General features: G+C 54.2%; 1 protein-coding gene across 1 annotated transcript; it reads right to left on the reverse strand.

The window, feature by feature from the left end:
• Positions 1–4,373: 4,373 nt before the first annotated feature.
• HTR3A (5-hydroxytryptamine receptor 3A) lies at positions 4,374–17,905 on the reverse strand (the record flags this gene model as incomplete). The annotated part of the gene is made up of 9 exons (XM_081154394.1): positions 4,374–4,672; positions 6,701–6,922; positions 7,015–7,225; positions 7,561–7,721; positions 9,720–9,889; positions 11,303–11,412; positions 14,370–14,414; positions 15,473–15,639; positions 17,839–17,905. 9 exons carry the CDS (start codon positions 17,903–17,905, stop codon positions 4,374–4,376), a joined length of 1,452 nt encoding a protein of 483 aa, XP_081010520.1.

Genomic DNA, 17,905 nt, shown 5'->3' on the forward strand with positions numbered 1-17,905 from the left:
GCTTCTGCCCCAACTGGGAGCACGATGCCCGCCACACGCCACACCCGTGAGCCAGGGACTGACGTGATAGCCCTTTGTCAGGTGAGAAGCGTAAGGCACAGAGTACTTAGCGCTCGCCCAGGGTTTCAGAGCTGGCAGGTGATGAGACAAAAGCCCAAGTGTTGGATAGTCTGCTCTTATGTGGCCCCTAATAAACGTGTTGCTCAAAGGAGTGAGAGTGGCCAAACTTCAGGGCTCCTAGCCCCGGGAGCCCTCCCAGTCCCCGTCTGATAGTGGGAATTGGGGCAAGTCTGCTCTCCAGCTGGTCTGCCCCTTCCCAGCCTAAACAAGGCCTCCCTGTAAAGGCTTCTGGGAGATGAGGTCCCGCTCCTGCCCTTTCAGAGTCGCAATCTAAGCACGTCAGGAACGTGAGTACCAGGAAGTTCTTCCTACAGTCTAACCTCCACGTCTCCTGCAGGCCGAGTCCATTTATAAAGCCTGTTAAACAAAATTTTGAACTTTCAAGGCCGAAAATCTTTTTAAAAGAAAGGCTTATTAGGCCATTGCTAGCAAAAGGATGTGGCCGCGGAGGAGAGGCAGGGGGAGGTGGCGAAGGCGACTTTCCCGCCGCCAGTGGGTCCCGGGGCATGGAGTCCGTGTCGCCAGCAGCTCGGCCAGGTAGGAAAGGTGGGTACATCGCCCGGAGTTTTGCGTGTTTATACATCAAGTAGAGGGAGAGAGACAAGCCTTTCTGAAAGGACTGGCATCGGTGCAGGACAGGGGACGGAGGAAGCTGCCGCGGCAGCTCTGGGCCAGCGCAGAGGCCAAGGAAGAGGGTGTGCTCTCGGGTAGGTGGAGGCAAGTCGGTAAGTTCACGTGTGAGTCGGAGGCAGAAGCTCCCGGGCCGGGAGGTGCCTGGCTAGTCTCTCTTTAGAATAATCCTGGAAATAGCCACCTGGAGGTTTATCCGCAGTTCCAGCGTCCGCTGAGGAGTGTGAGCGGCCTTTTGCCAGAGCTGGCCCCTAGCGGCGAGCAGGCTGTGCTCTGTCTCTTTCTCTCACGCTGGCCGCTGGGATTGTAATTTAGAACAGCTCAGAATTTTTTTATTTTTATTTTTGGTCAGGTCCCAGATAGAAGAGAGAGAGGATGTGGAAGCAGGCTTCTGTTCCAGAGAGGGGTATTCATGGTCTCTAAAACCAGGGTTTAATTCTCTAACCATGCCAGTCAGGGCTGGCCAATCACGGGCCTGAATGGGAGAGCTTAAATTATAGAGGACCAAGTTAGAGGAAAGAAAAAAGCGACAAACCCACCCAGCTCCCAGCCCCTGGTGCTGCAGCTGATAGGCAATTATCTGCTGTCTGCGAGCACTCTTGGCTCCCTTTCCTGCCTGCCGGGGTGGACAGCGTGGGCTGGGGGAGAAGGCCAGTGGGTTGGTGTCCGGTCAAGACAATTGTGTGGGGCCCGTCCGGACCCTACTCAACTTCTTCCCCCCTCCACTGCCCTCCAATCCGGGGAGGAGCTGCCCTCTCTCGCCCACCACCCCTCCCCCAACACTCGGAGGAGAGAGGAGTGATTAGCATGGGGCATTGTCCCCGGATAATGGGCCCCAGCTGCCGCTTGAAAGAAGAGACAAAGCTCCTGGCCGCTGCACACACATTATCCCCTCGTTAAATCTCTGTTATTAGATTAGATTCCAAATGTATTGATTTGGAGGCTGGAGGGAGATGGGGGAGGGAGGGAATCTGGCTGGGGAATGCTGAAACACCTCTCCACATGCTCTCCCCCCTCCTCCTGTTCTCTTGGGGAAATCTCCCGGAAGCCCATCTCCCGACTCTGAGCTCGGCTACACTGCTGCGACGGGCCCTGAGGTCACCGAGCGCAGAAGGGCGGCCTCCTGGGATGTGGGCTCGGGCCCCACAGCCTGGAGCGCTACAGAGGCCGGCACTCTCGAGACCTTTGACGGGATCTTTGGAGCAGAAGCGACAGGTTTTGGAAAGCGGGTAGATGGGAGAGGGAGCTGAGAACTGGGAGACTTCATAGGTGAATAGAAAGGAGGAGAGATGAGATAGAGAACCAACAAGCTTCTCAGGAGGAAGGAAGGAAGCAGATCCGGGAAATATAACCGTTGGGAGGGAGATTCTGGGCCTTTCCATGTCCCAGGAAGGGTAAAGGTCTCTGTGGGAGGAGTCCAAGGTCAATACTGATGACGAGAGTTAGTACACTGGGGGTTCCCTGGCCCTGGCCTCAGTTTCCCATCCCCAGGCAGTACAGCCTGGATGTGGATCAGTGAGCTGATTGGCTGTGGCTGGTGGAGCAGAAGATGTTACACATGGCAGCTCATTCCCGACGTGGTTAATTGGCTGCCACAGTGCTGGACTCTTTGCCCCAACGATTGTGGGCGAAGGATGGGGAGGGGGAGACGAGGAATCAATAGGTTGATTAGTGTCTTACCAGCTCTCTGGTTGGACACTTTGTCGATAGCCACCCAGTTACTGACCTGACCAGTGGAGCAGCGACAGGGCCAGACTGTCCAACTTTCTCCCTTAGGCCCGAGACCTGAGAATCATCAAGTAGCATGAGTGGCCCAGCAAGCCCAAGGCAGTGGGGCAGCTTTTCATCCCAAGACCAGGCTCCAAAGTATTGCTGCAGGGACCATCCTGAGATCATCAGGATCAGCAATCTCTACTCAGCATGAAGCAACAATTGTGAAGCGGGGCTTCTCTCCAGCCCCACAATCTCCTGCCTTTTGCTGGGAGACCCTGATACCCACCCACTGACAAAACAAAGATAAATATAAAATCCTTAGCTAATGCCAAAGCACATATGTCTGGGTGGAAGTAACAGATGAACTCTGGTGGCAGTTCTCCTTACGGGAGTTCTTGCTGCATGCTGGGGACCTGGGGAGAGAAACTGAACCAGACAAGCCTCCTTCCTCAGCCTCGAGGCTCTAGGCTCTTTCAGACATGAGGCCCCAAGGGCCCAAAGTTCTGCCCAGGATGGTCTGCTAACTAGAACTGCAGAGTTTGGGTCAAGGGAAGGTATAGCTTTAGGTGTTTCATACTGAATCTCTTCTAATTGGCCAGCCAGGAACAAATCATTCCAGATATGCCTTTGAGGCCCTTTCCCTTTAGCCTGGTATGCTCAGTCCCTGTCCACATGTCGTCCTCTGACACAGGGGAGGGGTGCTGCTGGAATGCGAAAGGGGGAAACAGAGCAAGCCTCAGGCAAACGTGGAGGACACTACGGTGATTGCTCTCGGTGGGTCTGGCACCCCTCTCCTCTGAATGCCTGTTAGGTGGATGGGGTGACAGCTGGGGTGCTGCTCAGCATGTCTTACACTCTGATGTGTGGGAGGGGGGCCAGAAGTAAGCAGTCAGATCAAAGGCCATGCTCCTGCCTCTGCCTCAGGCCTCCCTCGTGGTCCTGCCTGCTGGGGGAGGTGCCAGGGGCTGGCTGCTGAGAGTTCCCAAAGGGGATTAGAAAACAACAAAAACTCAAACTTGAGCTTTCTGTCTTTCAAACCCCAAACCAGCTGGTGCTGGCCGTGGTGCTGATGTTCTTATCTCAGCTGTAGGATCCTCACACAGGGAGGACTGTGGATCCTTCCAGCATCTTCCAGAGATCACAGAACTGAGTCCCCCCCCACCTCTCCACTGCTAAGTGTTTGTGGTCCTGACCTTCCCACTTTAAATCCCACCTTCTAGCGTTTCTTCGGAACAGCCTCTGTTTGGGTCACCACCCAATTCCTTGGGGGCAGGAAGCACCAAACAACCGAAACTGCAGATAATTCTCCAACCTCATTTTCACCAGTAACTTCAAACCTCTTCATCCACCCACCCAGCTCCTGACAAATGGTCGAGAAGAGAGGTTATGGATTTCTCGCCTTTTATTACCCCACCCCCACCATCTGATGAAACACGATGCTCAGGGAAGTGGTCACAGGTGAGTGAAGGAGACCCTAGTGTTGGGTAAACCCAATGCAGTTGTCAGGCCTGTGGAGTGGAGAGTTGGTTGGCCTTCAGCCTCAAAACAAGGCTGAGGGAAATGAGCAGAATTCCAAAGTGCCTTCCTTAGGGAGGTGCCAATGGGGAAACTGAGGCTTAATGCATAGATATATAGAGTGGAGTTGGGAGATGCATGGGTTTCTTCTGACCTAAGACAACATGTTTTAAAGCAATCGTGGGCATGTGAGGGCAGGGCAGGATGTAAGGGTCTCGAACACCAAGTTTTGGGGGGACAAGTTAGGGCCCTGTTCCGGGATTACTGGGGTAAACTGGCATTGGAAACAGGGGTGGGACTGTGTCTGTGTCTTGAGAACACCCCTAGCATCCCCTGGGCCCTGAAATCCCCCCCCCCATCCTGACCAGGACCTTCCCCCTGCTGGGCTGTGCTCATCAGGAGTACTGCCAGATGGACCAGAGTGTGACCAGGGTGACGCTGTAGGCCAGCACCGCCAGCAGGTAGATGCGGAAGAGCAGCCTGTCCAGCACGGAGCCCACGCGCAGCCAGTCCCGGGCCACCTCCCGGCTGTCCTCGCGCTTCTCCAGGAGGTGCCTGATGGAGGCCAGCTCCTGCAGCAGCCCCCGCACGGCCAGGGAGGCCTCCCGAGGCGGCGGGGGCGGGCTGCCTCTGCCCCTCAGGGTCTTGTCCAAGTCTCTGGGTCCTCCCAAGTGGCCGCAGTGGTTTCCCATGTCTAGAAGAAGGGGCAAAGCATTGTCAAGGGAGGGAGGCCCAGCCATATGGCCTGGACACTGTCCCTTATGTTTTTTTGGCCTGCAGAAATTTTTATTGTGAAAAATTTTAGACAGAAAGAGTATCTAGAATAACTTACATATTTGTGTACCCACCATCCAACTTAAGCAAATTAAGAAGTCCAGTACCGTTGAATATTCCTACGTACCCATTCTTAGTCACATCCTCTGTCCCTTCCCCAAGTCACTGACATCACGAATCTGGTGTTGATCCTTCCCGGGCACTTCTTTTTAACTCATGGGCTTTCATTAGCAATTTGATATTCGTTATTTCAGTTGAGCTTCACAACAGCTCCATGAAAGAGCAGAGTAGGATTCATTATTATCCACAGTTTTTGTATGAAGGTGCTAAAGCTCAGAGAGGTTAAGTGAGTAGCCTGTGGTCACACAGCTGGAGTGTCATTTAATAGTGAGGCCACCAAGGCCTAGACATCTGGACTCTGAGTCAGTCCACTGCTCTCTCCACTGGGTCATATTGCCCTCTCCATGGCTGTGAGTCCTTCTGCACCAGAAAACACACCTGCAGGTATGGCTGCCTTCGCCCGGTGGCAGTGAAATTAGGCATTAGGCTGATGCTGTAGCTCAGTGATTTTCAACTGCTGTGCCACAAGAATTTTTCAAATATGCAATACCTGACTATTTAGTCAGGGGCACTGACCTCTTTTCCCTTAGATTGTCATATAAAAGAATGACAACAGCCAACACAACAATAGCTGTTCAGTGTGAAGGAATCAAAATTATACCTATTTTTTTGTCAGATTGGGGAAAAATGTAATTTTTTTTGTGTGTCTTTTTGCTGTCCCCACAGAATTTTAGTGATTAATTTATATGTGGCATGAGATGAAAAAGGTTGAAAATTGCTGCTTTAGCTCATTAGCTCAGGTTGAGATGGTTTTAGGTTAATGAAGTATCTTCTGTAAAAGGCGTGGCCCTAGCCAGAGGGAGGACAGAGCAGTGGAGGGGGTGCAGTGATTAAAAACACCTGCTTAGAGTCAGATGGGCCTCATTTAAAACCACACTTTACCAGCTACTCGCTCTGTGACTTAAGGCAAGCTACTTGGCCCCTCTGTACCCCTGTTTTCTCATTTGAAAAATGAGGATGTGAATCCTATTGGGTCACCACCAGTATTACCAGTGATATGCACAGAAAATACTTTGCACGGGCCTGGCCCAAAATGCTCAAGATGTAAACCAACAAACCACCCATCACGACCACCAGCAAATGGTGGCTGTAACAACTCCACAGCAGCTACGAGCTCCACACTTAGTGTCCCTCTGCACCCCTGTCTTTCTGCCTCATAGGTATTTAAAATTCCAAGGGAGCCCAGCTGGGTGTGGCTCAGTGGTTGAGCGTCGACCCAGGATCCAGGCGATCGGGGTTCGATTCCCAGTCAGGGCACATGCCCGTGTTGCAGGCTCGATCCCCAGTCTGGGGCGTGCAGGAGGCAGCCGATCAATGACTCTCTCATCACTGATGTTTCTGTCTCTCTCTCTCCCCCTCTCCTTTCCTCTCTGAAATCAATAAAGATATATTAAAAAAAATTCCAAGGGACCTGGTCTTTGAGTTGATTCAAAGTTGTAGGAATTCTGGCTGCAGTAGTTAACCAAGTGTGACAAGGAGTCAGATAACTGCCTGAGGGGCATCTCTTGGCCCAGTTTGGGGTCCATCTCAGAGAGAAGCCACCCTCAGCCCAGAGGTCTCAGCTCCTGAAATGCTCAGCCTCTGGGACTCCTACCCCCTCTCTGTCCACACCCAAGCTGATGGGAGCACGTGCCGGTGCAGAAAGATGGACACTTGGGCTGCCCCCTCCCAGTGAACTTGTGCGGCGGTGCCAAGTGCAGGACCATGCCCAGTTCTCAGGCCCTGCGCAGGCTCTCTAGCATGGTGCATCCTCCAGAGACTCGCCACCGCACCCCTGCCTCCAGGCCAGGAGGGGCCCCTTCATATGGACTCCCCCTTTCCCTCTCACCTGAGCAATCGTCAGTCTTGGGGGCTTGGGGGGCGGCTGGGCGCCGGCGGGAAGTTGGCTGCTCCCCCAGGCACAGCAGCAGGGAGACCCTCTCAAGAACCAGGCTCCGCAGCCAGGCGGGCACTGGCCGCTGCAGGTCTTGCTTGTGCACCAGCCGCACGATGAGGATGGTCTCGGCCAAGCTGATCACCAGCAGCGCCATGCACACGACAAAGTAGACCCCTGTGCACCGGGACAGGGGGGGACACAGAGGAAGTGGGGGTCCGCTCCTGGTTCCTTGGCCACACCGAGCTCTCCCTAGGAGTGGGTCTTACCAATGAGGGGGGTGCCAATGGCGGTGGCCGGCAGCGTGTCGGACACAATGATCAGGAAGACGGAGTAGCCCAGGAGGAGTGTGATCTTGAAGGAGACCCTCTCGCCACTCTCCGGGGGCAGGTAGAAGCCCACAATGTCCATGACCATGAGGAAGATACTGGGCAGCAGCAGGCTGACCGCATAGAACAGGGGCCGCCGGCGGATGACCACCTGGGGCAGGAGAGGAGCTCTGGGGGAGGCCCTGTGCCCAGGAACCGCCACCCCGTTCTTGCCCCCCTCGTGTGGTAGAGCTTGCAGCCTGGATTGCCCAGAGGACACGGACAGACGCCACGTCCTGCCTCTGGACCCAGGCTGTGGTTGTTCGTGACAAGTGAGGGACAGTTCAGCTGTTGCCCCAACTAGCTCCTGAAGTTCCGGAATATGAGTGTGACCCTGGAGATGGGCAAGGGCCAAGGTGGCTCTTTCCCGTGTCTCCTTAGGGTACCTGGTGTGACGGCCTAGTGGTCTATTCGCCTTTTGCCCACACCCGCTCCCTGTCCACTCACGTAGAACTTCATTTCCGCGTAGCAGCTGCTGCTTTCCATACTGAACTCCCGAAACTGGGTCAGCACCCCCAGGAGCTCCCACTCGCCCTGGTTCATGAAGACGCTCTTGTCAAATTTCACCTTCTCCGGCAGGCGCCACAGGGAGATGTTGATGTCCTGGACTGGGGTTGGGGGGAGAAAGCCAGCCAGCGCTGGGGTGCATGCCAGGAGCACACAGACCCCGCGGCGGCGGGGCAGGGTGGCCGCGCCACAGGACTTCGCTGGATTCGGCTCCTCGGCTCCAGCCTCAGTTTCCTCAGCTATACAACGAGGCAACTGTGCACACTGTACCTGTCTGTACAGTGGGCTGGAGTGAGGCGAATGAAGTACTGAGCGAAACACACGGCAAAATGCAAAGAGCCAAACAAACCTTTTATTAGGAAGCTCCCCTCCCCCTTCACACACCTTCCTAGGTTCTCCTGTTGGAACTACCCACCCAGGAAATGAACAAAAGTCAATACTCTTCACCTTCGCCGGAGGAGAGCTGCCTGAACTAGGAAACAAGAAAACCCCCCGTGTACAGAGCAAGTGTTCAGCTTCCCTGTGTCTGTGCCAAGGAAAAACATACATGTGCACTAGAGGACAGGAGTGTCCACTGCAGCCAATGGTGGGAAAGACCGAGACGCCCATCAATCGGGAAAATGCTTAACTCTGATGATCCAACCACGGGGTGTCTACAGCCGTCAGAACTGAGGAGGGAGGTCTGCAGAGGCCCTAACTTGGAACATGTCCCAGACCTGTTGCTGAGTAAAGAATCAAGTAGCAGTAGCATCAGTGATACACTTATGTAAAAACCCTGTAATTTCCATGTACAGTCCATAGCTGTGCATGTATGTGTATATATGCAAAGGAGAGAGAAGGACCTGGAAGAACACACTACATGGAGCTTGTACTGCTGAAAGTCGGTTACTCCTGGGGAGTTGAAGAGTTTGGGAATGAGGGTGAAAGGTCAAAGATGATTTGCAATTCTGGGATTTTGTCAAGGAAGTTATGGGCTGATTTGTAATTTACAGAATTGCAATCAGAATGGAAGTGGAGGATGCCTTTTTGCAGTCGAGGGACACTCATGTCCCTAGGCCTCAGTGAGCACCTGGCGTTCACTACTCACTGTAAGTTTGTCAGCACCTTTCTCTGTGTGGGCACTGTGCTGGGCACTGTGCTGGGCACCTAAGGGTGGGACAGAAGTCATGCCCCTGCCCCCTCCTAGTTTATACCTGGTACAGGAGCACGCAGTGGACAAGTGCCTGCAAATGCAGTAGAAGCGGGAAGACGAACAGGAAGCTGCACGTTGGGCATTGGGGGTGCCTAGCCTGGAGGCTGACGGGGGTTCCCCAAAGAATCGACACTGAGGCTGTGATTCGAAGGTGAGCAGAGGAGTCGGCCAACCCAGCTGTGGTTGGGGGCAGGAGTGAGACAAGAAGGGAAGCAGGAGAGGAAGGAGGGGAGGGCAAGGTGGCCTAGGGGAGGACGCAGCATGTGATAGGGGGAAGGACGGCCACGGTGGGGCCTGGGAAGGAGGCAGCTGCTCTGGAGCAGATCTCAGGGGCTGTGCAGGAGGCGAAGCTGGCGGAATGGGCTGTGGGCCGGCCAGACTGCAGGGCCCTATGGGCCAGGTGAAGGATTTGGATTCTGTCCCAGGAGTGCTGGGAAGCCACTGAGGGGTTTAAGCAGATTTTCATTTTAATAAGATCTCTGTTTGCTGTGAGGAGCATGAATTGGAGGGGGACAGGAGTGAAGGAGGGGGACCGGCTAGGAGGCTACTGCAGAAACCTGGGCAGATCAGGGTGGCTTGGATTAGGGGGAGGGTGCATCAGTGGAGAGGAGAGGTGGTGGCTTTGAGACATCGAGTGCCAGCTCCTGTTAGTGATATTGGGAGAGAACTGACCCTACTGAGTGCCTGCAGTCAGTTTATACTGTCTGTCAGTCGGTATGATGACTGAGGGAGGCTCAGGGCGACCAGATTAATCATACTTGGAAGATAAGGAAACAGGCTCAGTGGCATTAAGGAAATAAACGGTAAGTAAGTTGGATAAGGGAGACTGCACCCAGGATGTGTGTGCTCCTCACTCAAGTGTCCCTGGCCCCCAACCTCCACCCCGCGTCCAAGCCCATCTACTCACTGGTGTGCAGCCAGCTGGTGAAGGTCAGGGAGCAGTTCTGCACGTCGAAGGGGAAGTTGTAGATGTCGAGGCTGCAGGCGGTCACCACCTGCAGGGGCTTGTAGTTCTGGACCTCGCCGTGATGCCGGACATACACGTACGGGATATCTGGAGACTTCCCCACGTCCACGCTGGCCAGGGAAGGGGCGTCAGTTTGGGGCTCAAGAAGCAGGTCAAGCCCTGGGAGTCTGAAGGTCTCTGAGCAGCCCAGCAGGGAGAGAAATTCCGAGGGGTCTAGGCAGCAGGGCCGTTCTGTCGGGACTCGGTTTTCCTAACCTTCGTGTCTATCTGAGGCTTCCTCACCTGCCGTTGTTGAGGCCACGTTCCCTGTGTTCCTGAATAAAGGCATTTCTCCTGCTTCCCCTGGCAGCCTAGCCACGAAAGGCAGGCAAGGATCCATGGGCCCCAAGAGCCACGGGCCCTAAGGAGCATGCCCAGTTGTCCCCACACTGCCACCCGCTGGGCGGGGCAGAGCTTAGCTCCCAGGACGACCTGCTGGGTGGCAATGGGCAGGCTTGGTGGGTTCTTTCCTGACTCGCGCCTCTCTTGGCTTCCTGCTGCTAGAAGTTCTGTGAAATGAGACGAATCATCGCTGGAGGAAAAGGAACTAGAAGATCATTGAGAAGAGGTGGGGCTAGGCAGAAAATACTTCATTCTGCTATCTTAGCGGATCTCTGGCCCCAGGGTCTTCCAAGTGACCACTGTGGCATGCAGTGGTCTAAGCCCAGGGTCCCGAGCCTGTGGCCTTCTGTGGAATGAGGCTGAGAGATGAGAAATCAGGACTACAGCTGCCTCACGGTTTAAACTGCAGATTCAGCCAGAAACTTGAATTTCCCCCAATCCCTCCAGCCTGAGCTATGCAGGGCACAAGGCTCTAGGCCGACTGCCTCTCATGAAAAACTGTGGGTGGCACTCCTGGAGCTGGGCCATGCAGTGGGTCCTGGGTGGAGGGTGACTGCCCCCCCTTCTCCTTCCACCTGTTACCCCCGCCATCTTCTCTGCACCAGCCTCCAGGCACTGGAGCTGAAAGGAACCTGAAGGATTCGGGGAAGGAATGTTGGCCGGGGCCAAAGAGACAGTGTCTGGCTACTGAGAGTAAAAGCGAGTGGGACCCACTTCAGGCTGAGGGTGCAACCTGTGGCTGGTCAGGCACACGTGAGACTTGAGAGGTGTGTGTCCCAGCTTCAAGTCCCCTTGAGGCCAGCACTTCATTCCTTTCAGTAACTTTATTGTCCCTTAAAAATGCAGCTGTCTGTCGTCTGGCTATTATAACAGTGTAAACTCAGTCACTGGCTTCTGTTCCCCAGGAAGAGGCCCTTGGATCAAGAAGCTCAGAGTTTCAACATTAAGCACAGGAAAAGAGGACTTTTATAAAGAAAAGAAATAGACAACAAGGACTGTGGGCCCAAGCTAATCTTACCCACAGCTCTGCATGTCTGGGTGGGGCATTGCAAACACAGCAGCTGTGGCCTTGTTGCCCAGCCCCCTCCCTGCCTTCCCCGCCCACAGCTACCTGGCCACCCGGCACCTATGACAGTACTCACAACTCGTTGATGAGAATGTCCGGGACCCAAATGCTGTCCGTGGGGATGGACAGCTTGGTGATGTTGTCAAAGTCCTCAGGGTTCCACTGGAGAAACTCATCTGTCCAGTACTAGAGAAGGAACAGGACGGGTCAGGGCGGGTGGAGCCGTCCCCAGGTCAGGCCAACTTCTCCACTCGGTGCCCAAGAGACAGGTGGGCATTTTCTTGGGGAAATCTGGGTGTCAGTGGCACCCACATCACTCAGCAGTACCTGAGTCTCCCCACCTCTGTACTCACGCACTCCCTACGTATAAACTCGACACAGACAGACACAGCCTCTCCCAGGGAAATCACTCCGTCATTTCTAATGTTTTGAGTCCCCTAGCCACCAACTGAAGGATCTCGAACAACAGCTTCTTGGGTCTTGGTCTGTATATATGTAAGTGGGGGTGACAGCATGCTCCTCACAGGGTGGGGATGGTTACTGTTGAGTTTTGATCAATGCATTCTCCACAATCCTGCCAGAATGACTGACCTAAAATACATACATATTTTAACATTCCACATGCTATTTGAAGACATGGGAAAAAGATGGGTCAGTGGGAATGGTCCCTGAGGACTGGCATTCTAAATATCGGGCGCTGTGCTTCAGAAGGTAATAGACTATATTATTACTGATAACTAGACAAAATGATGTGAACTAATTGCAAGCATGACTGGATTAAAATAAGACTATTTCAAATCACTAGAAAAAAACACAAAGAGAACACACACTGAAAAGGTTATAAAACAGAGTACAATGGATAATCTCACTTTTACAGAAACATAAAATGTAAATTCTACCCGATCACTCTCTTGATTCAAATGCTTCAGTGGCGCTTCATTGGCAATAGGATGAAGTTAAACCTCGTGGTCAGCAAAGGCCTGCACAGCCCGCCTCCTCCTACCTTCCTAGTCTCGGTTTTTCGTCCCCCCCATGCCTCTCTGTGGAGCCTGCCCTCCAGCCCCGTGGAATTAACACAGCTGGAAGCTCGGCATCTCCATGTGCCCTGCTCCCTCTCCCACACGGCAAGCTCTGTTCCTGACCCAGGCGAGTCTTACCCATCCTTCTAGACGTAACCGAGGCACCTGCCTACTCCATCTCCAGGAAGCCTATTCCTCCTTGGGCCCCTTCCCTTGAGGAGGGTGTGCTCTGTATGTGGGGATCTCTCTGAGGCAGAAAGGGAGCATTATGTCAGGAATCAGGATTTGGCTACTTCCTGTCCCCCAGTTCCTGTCCCAGGGTCTGCTTGTGGTGGAGTGTGTCCATGAGGAGTGGGAGAGATTTAATAGAGACCCATGTATGCCAAGCGTGTCCCCAGAGTCTCAGGTTTGACCTCTATGAACTGTCCTCATCTCCCTGACCCCAATTTAGTCACGTTGGTTTCTCCTCTATTCGGACACCTTTCCCACACACCCAGGAGCTACCAGAGCAGGACACACCTGAGGACAGCAGCCTCCCTTGTTTGCCTGCCCTCCCCCACCAGCTCCAAGCCAGAAATGCTGCTGAGGCCTCAGAGACTCCACACAGCAGTGCCTGACCTCACACAGCAGTGCCTGACCCCACACACCAGTGCCTGACCTCACACAGCAGTGCCTGACCCCACATACCAGTGCCTGACCTCACACAGCAGTGCCTGACCCCACATACCAGTGCCTGACCCACACACCAGTGCCTGACCTCACACAGCAGTGCCTGACCCCACATACCAGTGCCTGGCCCCACACACCAGTGCCTGACCTCACACAGCAGTGCCTGACCCACACACCAGTGCCTGGCCCCACACACCAGTGCCTGACCTCACACAGCAGTGCCTGACCTCACACAGCAGTGCCTGACCTCACACAGCAGTGCCTGACCCCACACACCAGTGCCTGACCCCACACACCAGTGCCTGACCCACACACCAGTGCCTGACCCCACACACCAGTGCCTGACCTCACACAGCAGTGCCTGACCTCACACAGCAGTGCCTGACCCCACACACCAGTGCCTGACCCCACACACCAGTGCCTGACCCACACACCAGTGCCTGACCCCACACACCAGTGCCTGACCTCACACAGCAGTGCCTGACCCCACACACCAGTGCCTGACCCCACACACCAGTGCCTGACCCACACACCAGTGCCTGACCCCACACACCAGTGCCTGACCTCACACAGCAGTGCCTGACCTCACACAGCAGTGCCTGACCCCACACACCAGTGCCTGACCCCACACACCAGTGCCTGACCCCACACACCAGTGCCTGACCTCACACAGCAGTGCCTGACCTCACACACCAGTGCCTGACCCCACATACCAGTGCCTGACCCCACACACCAGTGCCTGACCTCACACAGCAGTGCCTGACCCCACATACCAGTGCCTGACCCACACACCAGTGCCTGACCCACACACCAGTGCCTGACCCCACACACCAGTGCCTGACCTCACACAGCAGTGCCTGACCCCACACACCAGTGCCTGACCCACACACCAGTGCCTGACCCCACACACCAGTGCCTGACCCCACACACCAGTGCCTGACCCCACACACCAGTGCCTGACCCACACACCAGTGCCTGACCAATGCCAGTCAGAAGCTGGAAGGATGGGGAAATGGCTGAGGGTGTGAAGCCTAAGTGGATGGATTCATCTTGTTTCAATCACCCGACTTGGTTGTAGTCCAATCTTAATAGAAAGAAGACTTTCTAGCAATTGGAGCTGTTTGAAAGTGAAGTAGCTGCCACTGAGCTCCCAGCCACTGCGGGTGCTCGATCAAGGGGTCGGACACGCGCTCGCTGGGGTTCTGTGGGGAACTTCAGAGCCCAGAGTGGTTCCGGGGCTCTCTCCTCCCCTGACCCTTCAGTTTCCTGCCATTCCTGGTCCTGAGTTAGGGGAGCCCAGGCCTCTGCATCTCATGCTGAGTCTGCCCATGAACCTGCCCCCACCTTCCTGCACCAAGGCCCCTGAGGTTCCTGCCCCTCGAGGCGGAGAACCCCCTCCGGGAAGGCAGGTCCCGTCCCAGGAATGAGGTGGGGGTGAAGGGCGGGGCTGCTCACCTGCCGGTACCAGATGTAGGTGGTCAGCACCTGGTTCTTCTCGTCCTGCGAAAGGAAAGGGAGCTGGGCATAGGTGGCCCTGTGGGCTGGGGTCCGCCCTGCACACATGAACCCCAGAAGGTGCTGCTGCTCTGTGTCCCTACTTCCTTGGGAAGTGAGAGCGAAGAAAAGGGGCAAGGAGAAGGGGTCAGCCAGGAAAAGTCAGTCTTTTACTAGGTTGGGTCCAGAAAGAAATACAGTGATTTCTTAAACCATATATACATGTAAGTGTACATACCTTCAATTATTTTCTATTGTGTCATGCATATTATATGTCTATTATGCTATATATACTTTACATATATGATATACACACACAGGAGCTAATACAAGGCATATATAACAATATCATGTATATCTCTCCATATATCCATATATATCGCCTGTCCTAGTATGAAGTCAAGAGGTACAAAGCCAAGTACAGTGAAAAATTCATCACTCTCCCTTCCTCCTATCCAATTCCCAATTTCTCATCCCCAAAACAGCTACATGGACTGTGGTGGAGACTGAAGTCAGTCCCTGCCCCCCCTAACCCAGTACAATGCCCCAATGTCTGAATCTCAAAGTTGCCTTCTAGCTTATCTCTGCACAGTGTCCGACCTCCTGTCCTAAGCAGTGCTCCCCATCCTGCTACTGTCATTGATGAAGGAATCAATTAATTAATTGATTTGTGATGAACTCTTCAACAACCATCGAGTAGCACCTGCCACGTACCAGAGACCTGTGTGACACAGGGCATGGAGATGACTTGGGCAGTCTGATCCCTCACACAGCTCACACAGAAAGTGGTACCATGATACAGTGTGTGAGGAACCACCTGTGGGAATGGCTCGCTGACTGCAGGAGTGTGGGAGGGGCAGCCACACAGGTGACCCCAGTTTCCTGGCTTGGGCGGCTCTGCAGATGGTGGGTGCTACAGTTTCTCCTGAGCTGTGGTGCCAGACCACAGGTACTATGGGTACCTGAATGTCCATCACGTTGCCCAGGGGGTGACTTGGTTTTACATGGCCTCCCACCCAATCTGCCACCTCTGAGTTGGGGGCATATTGAGGCTGAGTGCTCACCACACTGAGGATGGCGTAGATGATGACGTCAATGGAGACGGTGGTTGGCTTCCTCCAGTCCCGCACAGGTCGCACGCCCTTCTTGTAGTTGGTCAGGAGGTGATCCGACAGCCTCCGCAGAGCGGGCCCAGAGGTGTTATGGGCCTGGGGGCCCCCTCTGCGCCTGGCTGGGAAGGAGAACAGTTCCAAATGGACATTGAGCCCTGGGTTGAAAGCTGTCAAAAGGAAAGTGTCCTCACCCGGCCAGCATGGCTCAGCGGTTGAGCATCAACCTATGATCCAAGAGATCTTGGTTTGATTACCAGTCAGGGCACATGCCCGGGTTCGGGCTCGGTCCCCAGTAGGTGACATGCAGGAGGCCGCCAATCAATGACTCTTTCATCACTGATGTTTCTATCTCTCTCCCTCTCCCTTCTTCTCCCTCCCTCTGAAATCATTAAAGATATATTATATATAAAAAAAGGAAAGTGTCCTCACCATCCCCACCTCACAAAACTTCCAGATACCCCCACAAGTGGAAATTTCCATTTTGTCTGCAGAGATTCCTGCCAAAATTCAAAGGTATACTCTCATAAAGGTAACTTACACATTCATTTACAGGAGAGAGGGAGCTGTGTTGTAAGACAAGGTGATACAAGACAGGTGAGGTCTGAAGTAGGCCAAGGACGGAGGAAGGTTGAGAGCAGACACCTGCCCAGAGGAGGTCAGCTTGTGGGGCCCTGGTTGAGGGGCTCTGGGGAAACAAAGGGGAGCTGTCCCTGGGTGTGATACTGGAAGGTGAGAGAGGTGCAAAAAAAAGTGGCTCCAAGTGCACAATTTCTAAGCCCAGAGGCCTGCATGAGGGTTTGCCTCAGTCAAGGTCAGATCTCAGTGTTCATATAGCTCATGGTCTCCTTGACCCCAGCCTGCAACTGACAAAGAAAGAAGGGTGGGTGTCCAGTGAAAACTGACATCTTCTCTCCCTCTTGCAAAACCCACCCACCTCCGTGTAACAAACTCCTGGGGGAGGGTTTGCCCAGTCCTTCACAGCGTTGCTCTGGGGGCAATTTGATGGGGTTAGGAAGACAGCAGATCTCAAGCTTGGCTTTCTCTAAAGAAGACGGCCTCTTCTCTCATCCTGTCCATCATGTGTGCAACCTGTACAGCAAATTGGTCCTACAGCTCCCCTTCCTGCCCCCACTCACCTACAGATTCCCCAGCCCTCTATCCCTGATAGACTTCCCAGCTTCTCTCAGGACAGAGAATCGAGGAGAGAGGAAAGGCAGGAGAGCATGCACTGAGTGTTTCCTTTGGAAGGACATCAGTTAACTTAGTACTCACTTCAGTCTTAGAATAGCCCATTGGGGTGGCTGTTGTGATAGCCTGTTTCACAGCTAAGAATTCTCAAGGCCCAGAAAGGTGAGCACTGGCCCTGCAGGTGGAGGAGCTGAGATTCAAACCCAGAGCCCCGAGTGTCTTCGCTATAGCAGCAACAACAGCCCAGATCCTGTTGTCTGGGATTCGGACCAGTTCGGAGAGAACCAGACTGGGCCCCGCAGGCCAGAGCAAAGGCCATTTCTGGGAGCGACAGAGCTCGTCCTCAGCCAGGGAAGCACAACACAGTCACCACTTGCAGCCAGGCCTGTTCGTCCTGCTGAACTTCCGCAGAGACAGCTCGCAGGGAGGAAAGCATCGCGCCCAGCCCCTGTCCAGCTTAATTGTACCCTGGCCCCAGCTCTGGAAGAGAGGAAAATCTTCCCAAACGGGGAATAAATATTGTCTGCAGCAGAAGGACACGGATCCTTTTGCAACTAAAGCACCCTGTATCCACATGCGAGGCAGGAAAAAGATGGGCGGGAATGCAGAGTGGGATTTGGTGTTATTGGAGTTGAACTCCTGAAGGAAACTCCAGGAAACAAAGGCCCAGAGAACCCATGCAATGAAACGGGTGAGGCTGAGGAAAGAGCACTATGTTAGCTTAGTCTCCATGCTGCTGACAAGAGGGGAATAAATTATTCCCCTCTCTGGACCACAGCATTCCTATTGATAACAAGAAGGGGCCTTGCAGCTGCCTTTTGGTGAGTTTGGGGGCAGGGCAAAGAGGAGAGGACCCCGCTCCAGTCCCTGTCGACGAGTGTCCCACACAACAGGCTGCTCCACACCCCTCTCAGCAAGCCCTGTTCTCACCCCGGCTCAACCTCAACCTCCCAGCTGGACCACAGTGCCTCAAAATGCTCGCAAGCTCATACGCGGTCAGATCCCCGACTTTCCTGCAGCCATACACACTCCAAACCCAACTCCCTCAACCCTGGGAGGAATCGAGCATCCCCTACGGCCCCTCCGTAGACGGCCAGTCAAGTCCTGCGCATTTTCCACCGCCACCTTACCTTCTCCCTGGGTCAGGAGCGTGGGCAGGAGCAGGGCCAGCAGCGCCTGCGGGACCCACTGCAGCAT

Source organism: Miniopterus schreibersii (genome assembly GCF_964146895.1).
Source record: "Miniopterus schreibersii genome assembly, chromosome: 12".
Lineage (NCBI taxonomy): Eukaryota > Metazoa > Chordata > Mammalia > Chiroptera > Miniopteridae > Miniopterus > Miniopterus schreibersii.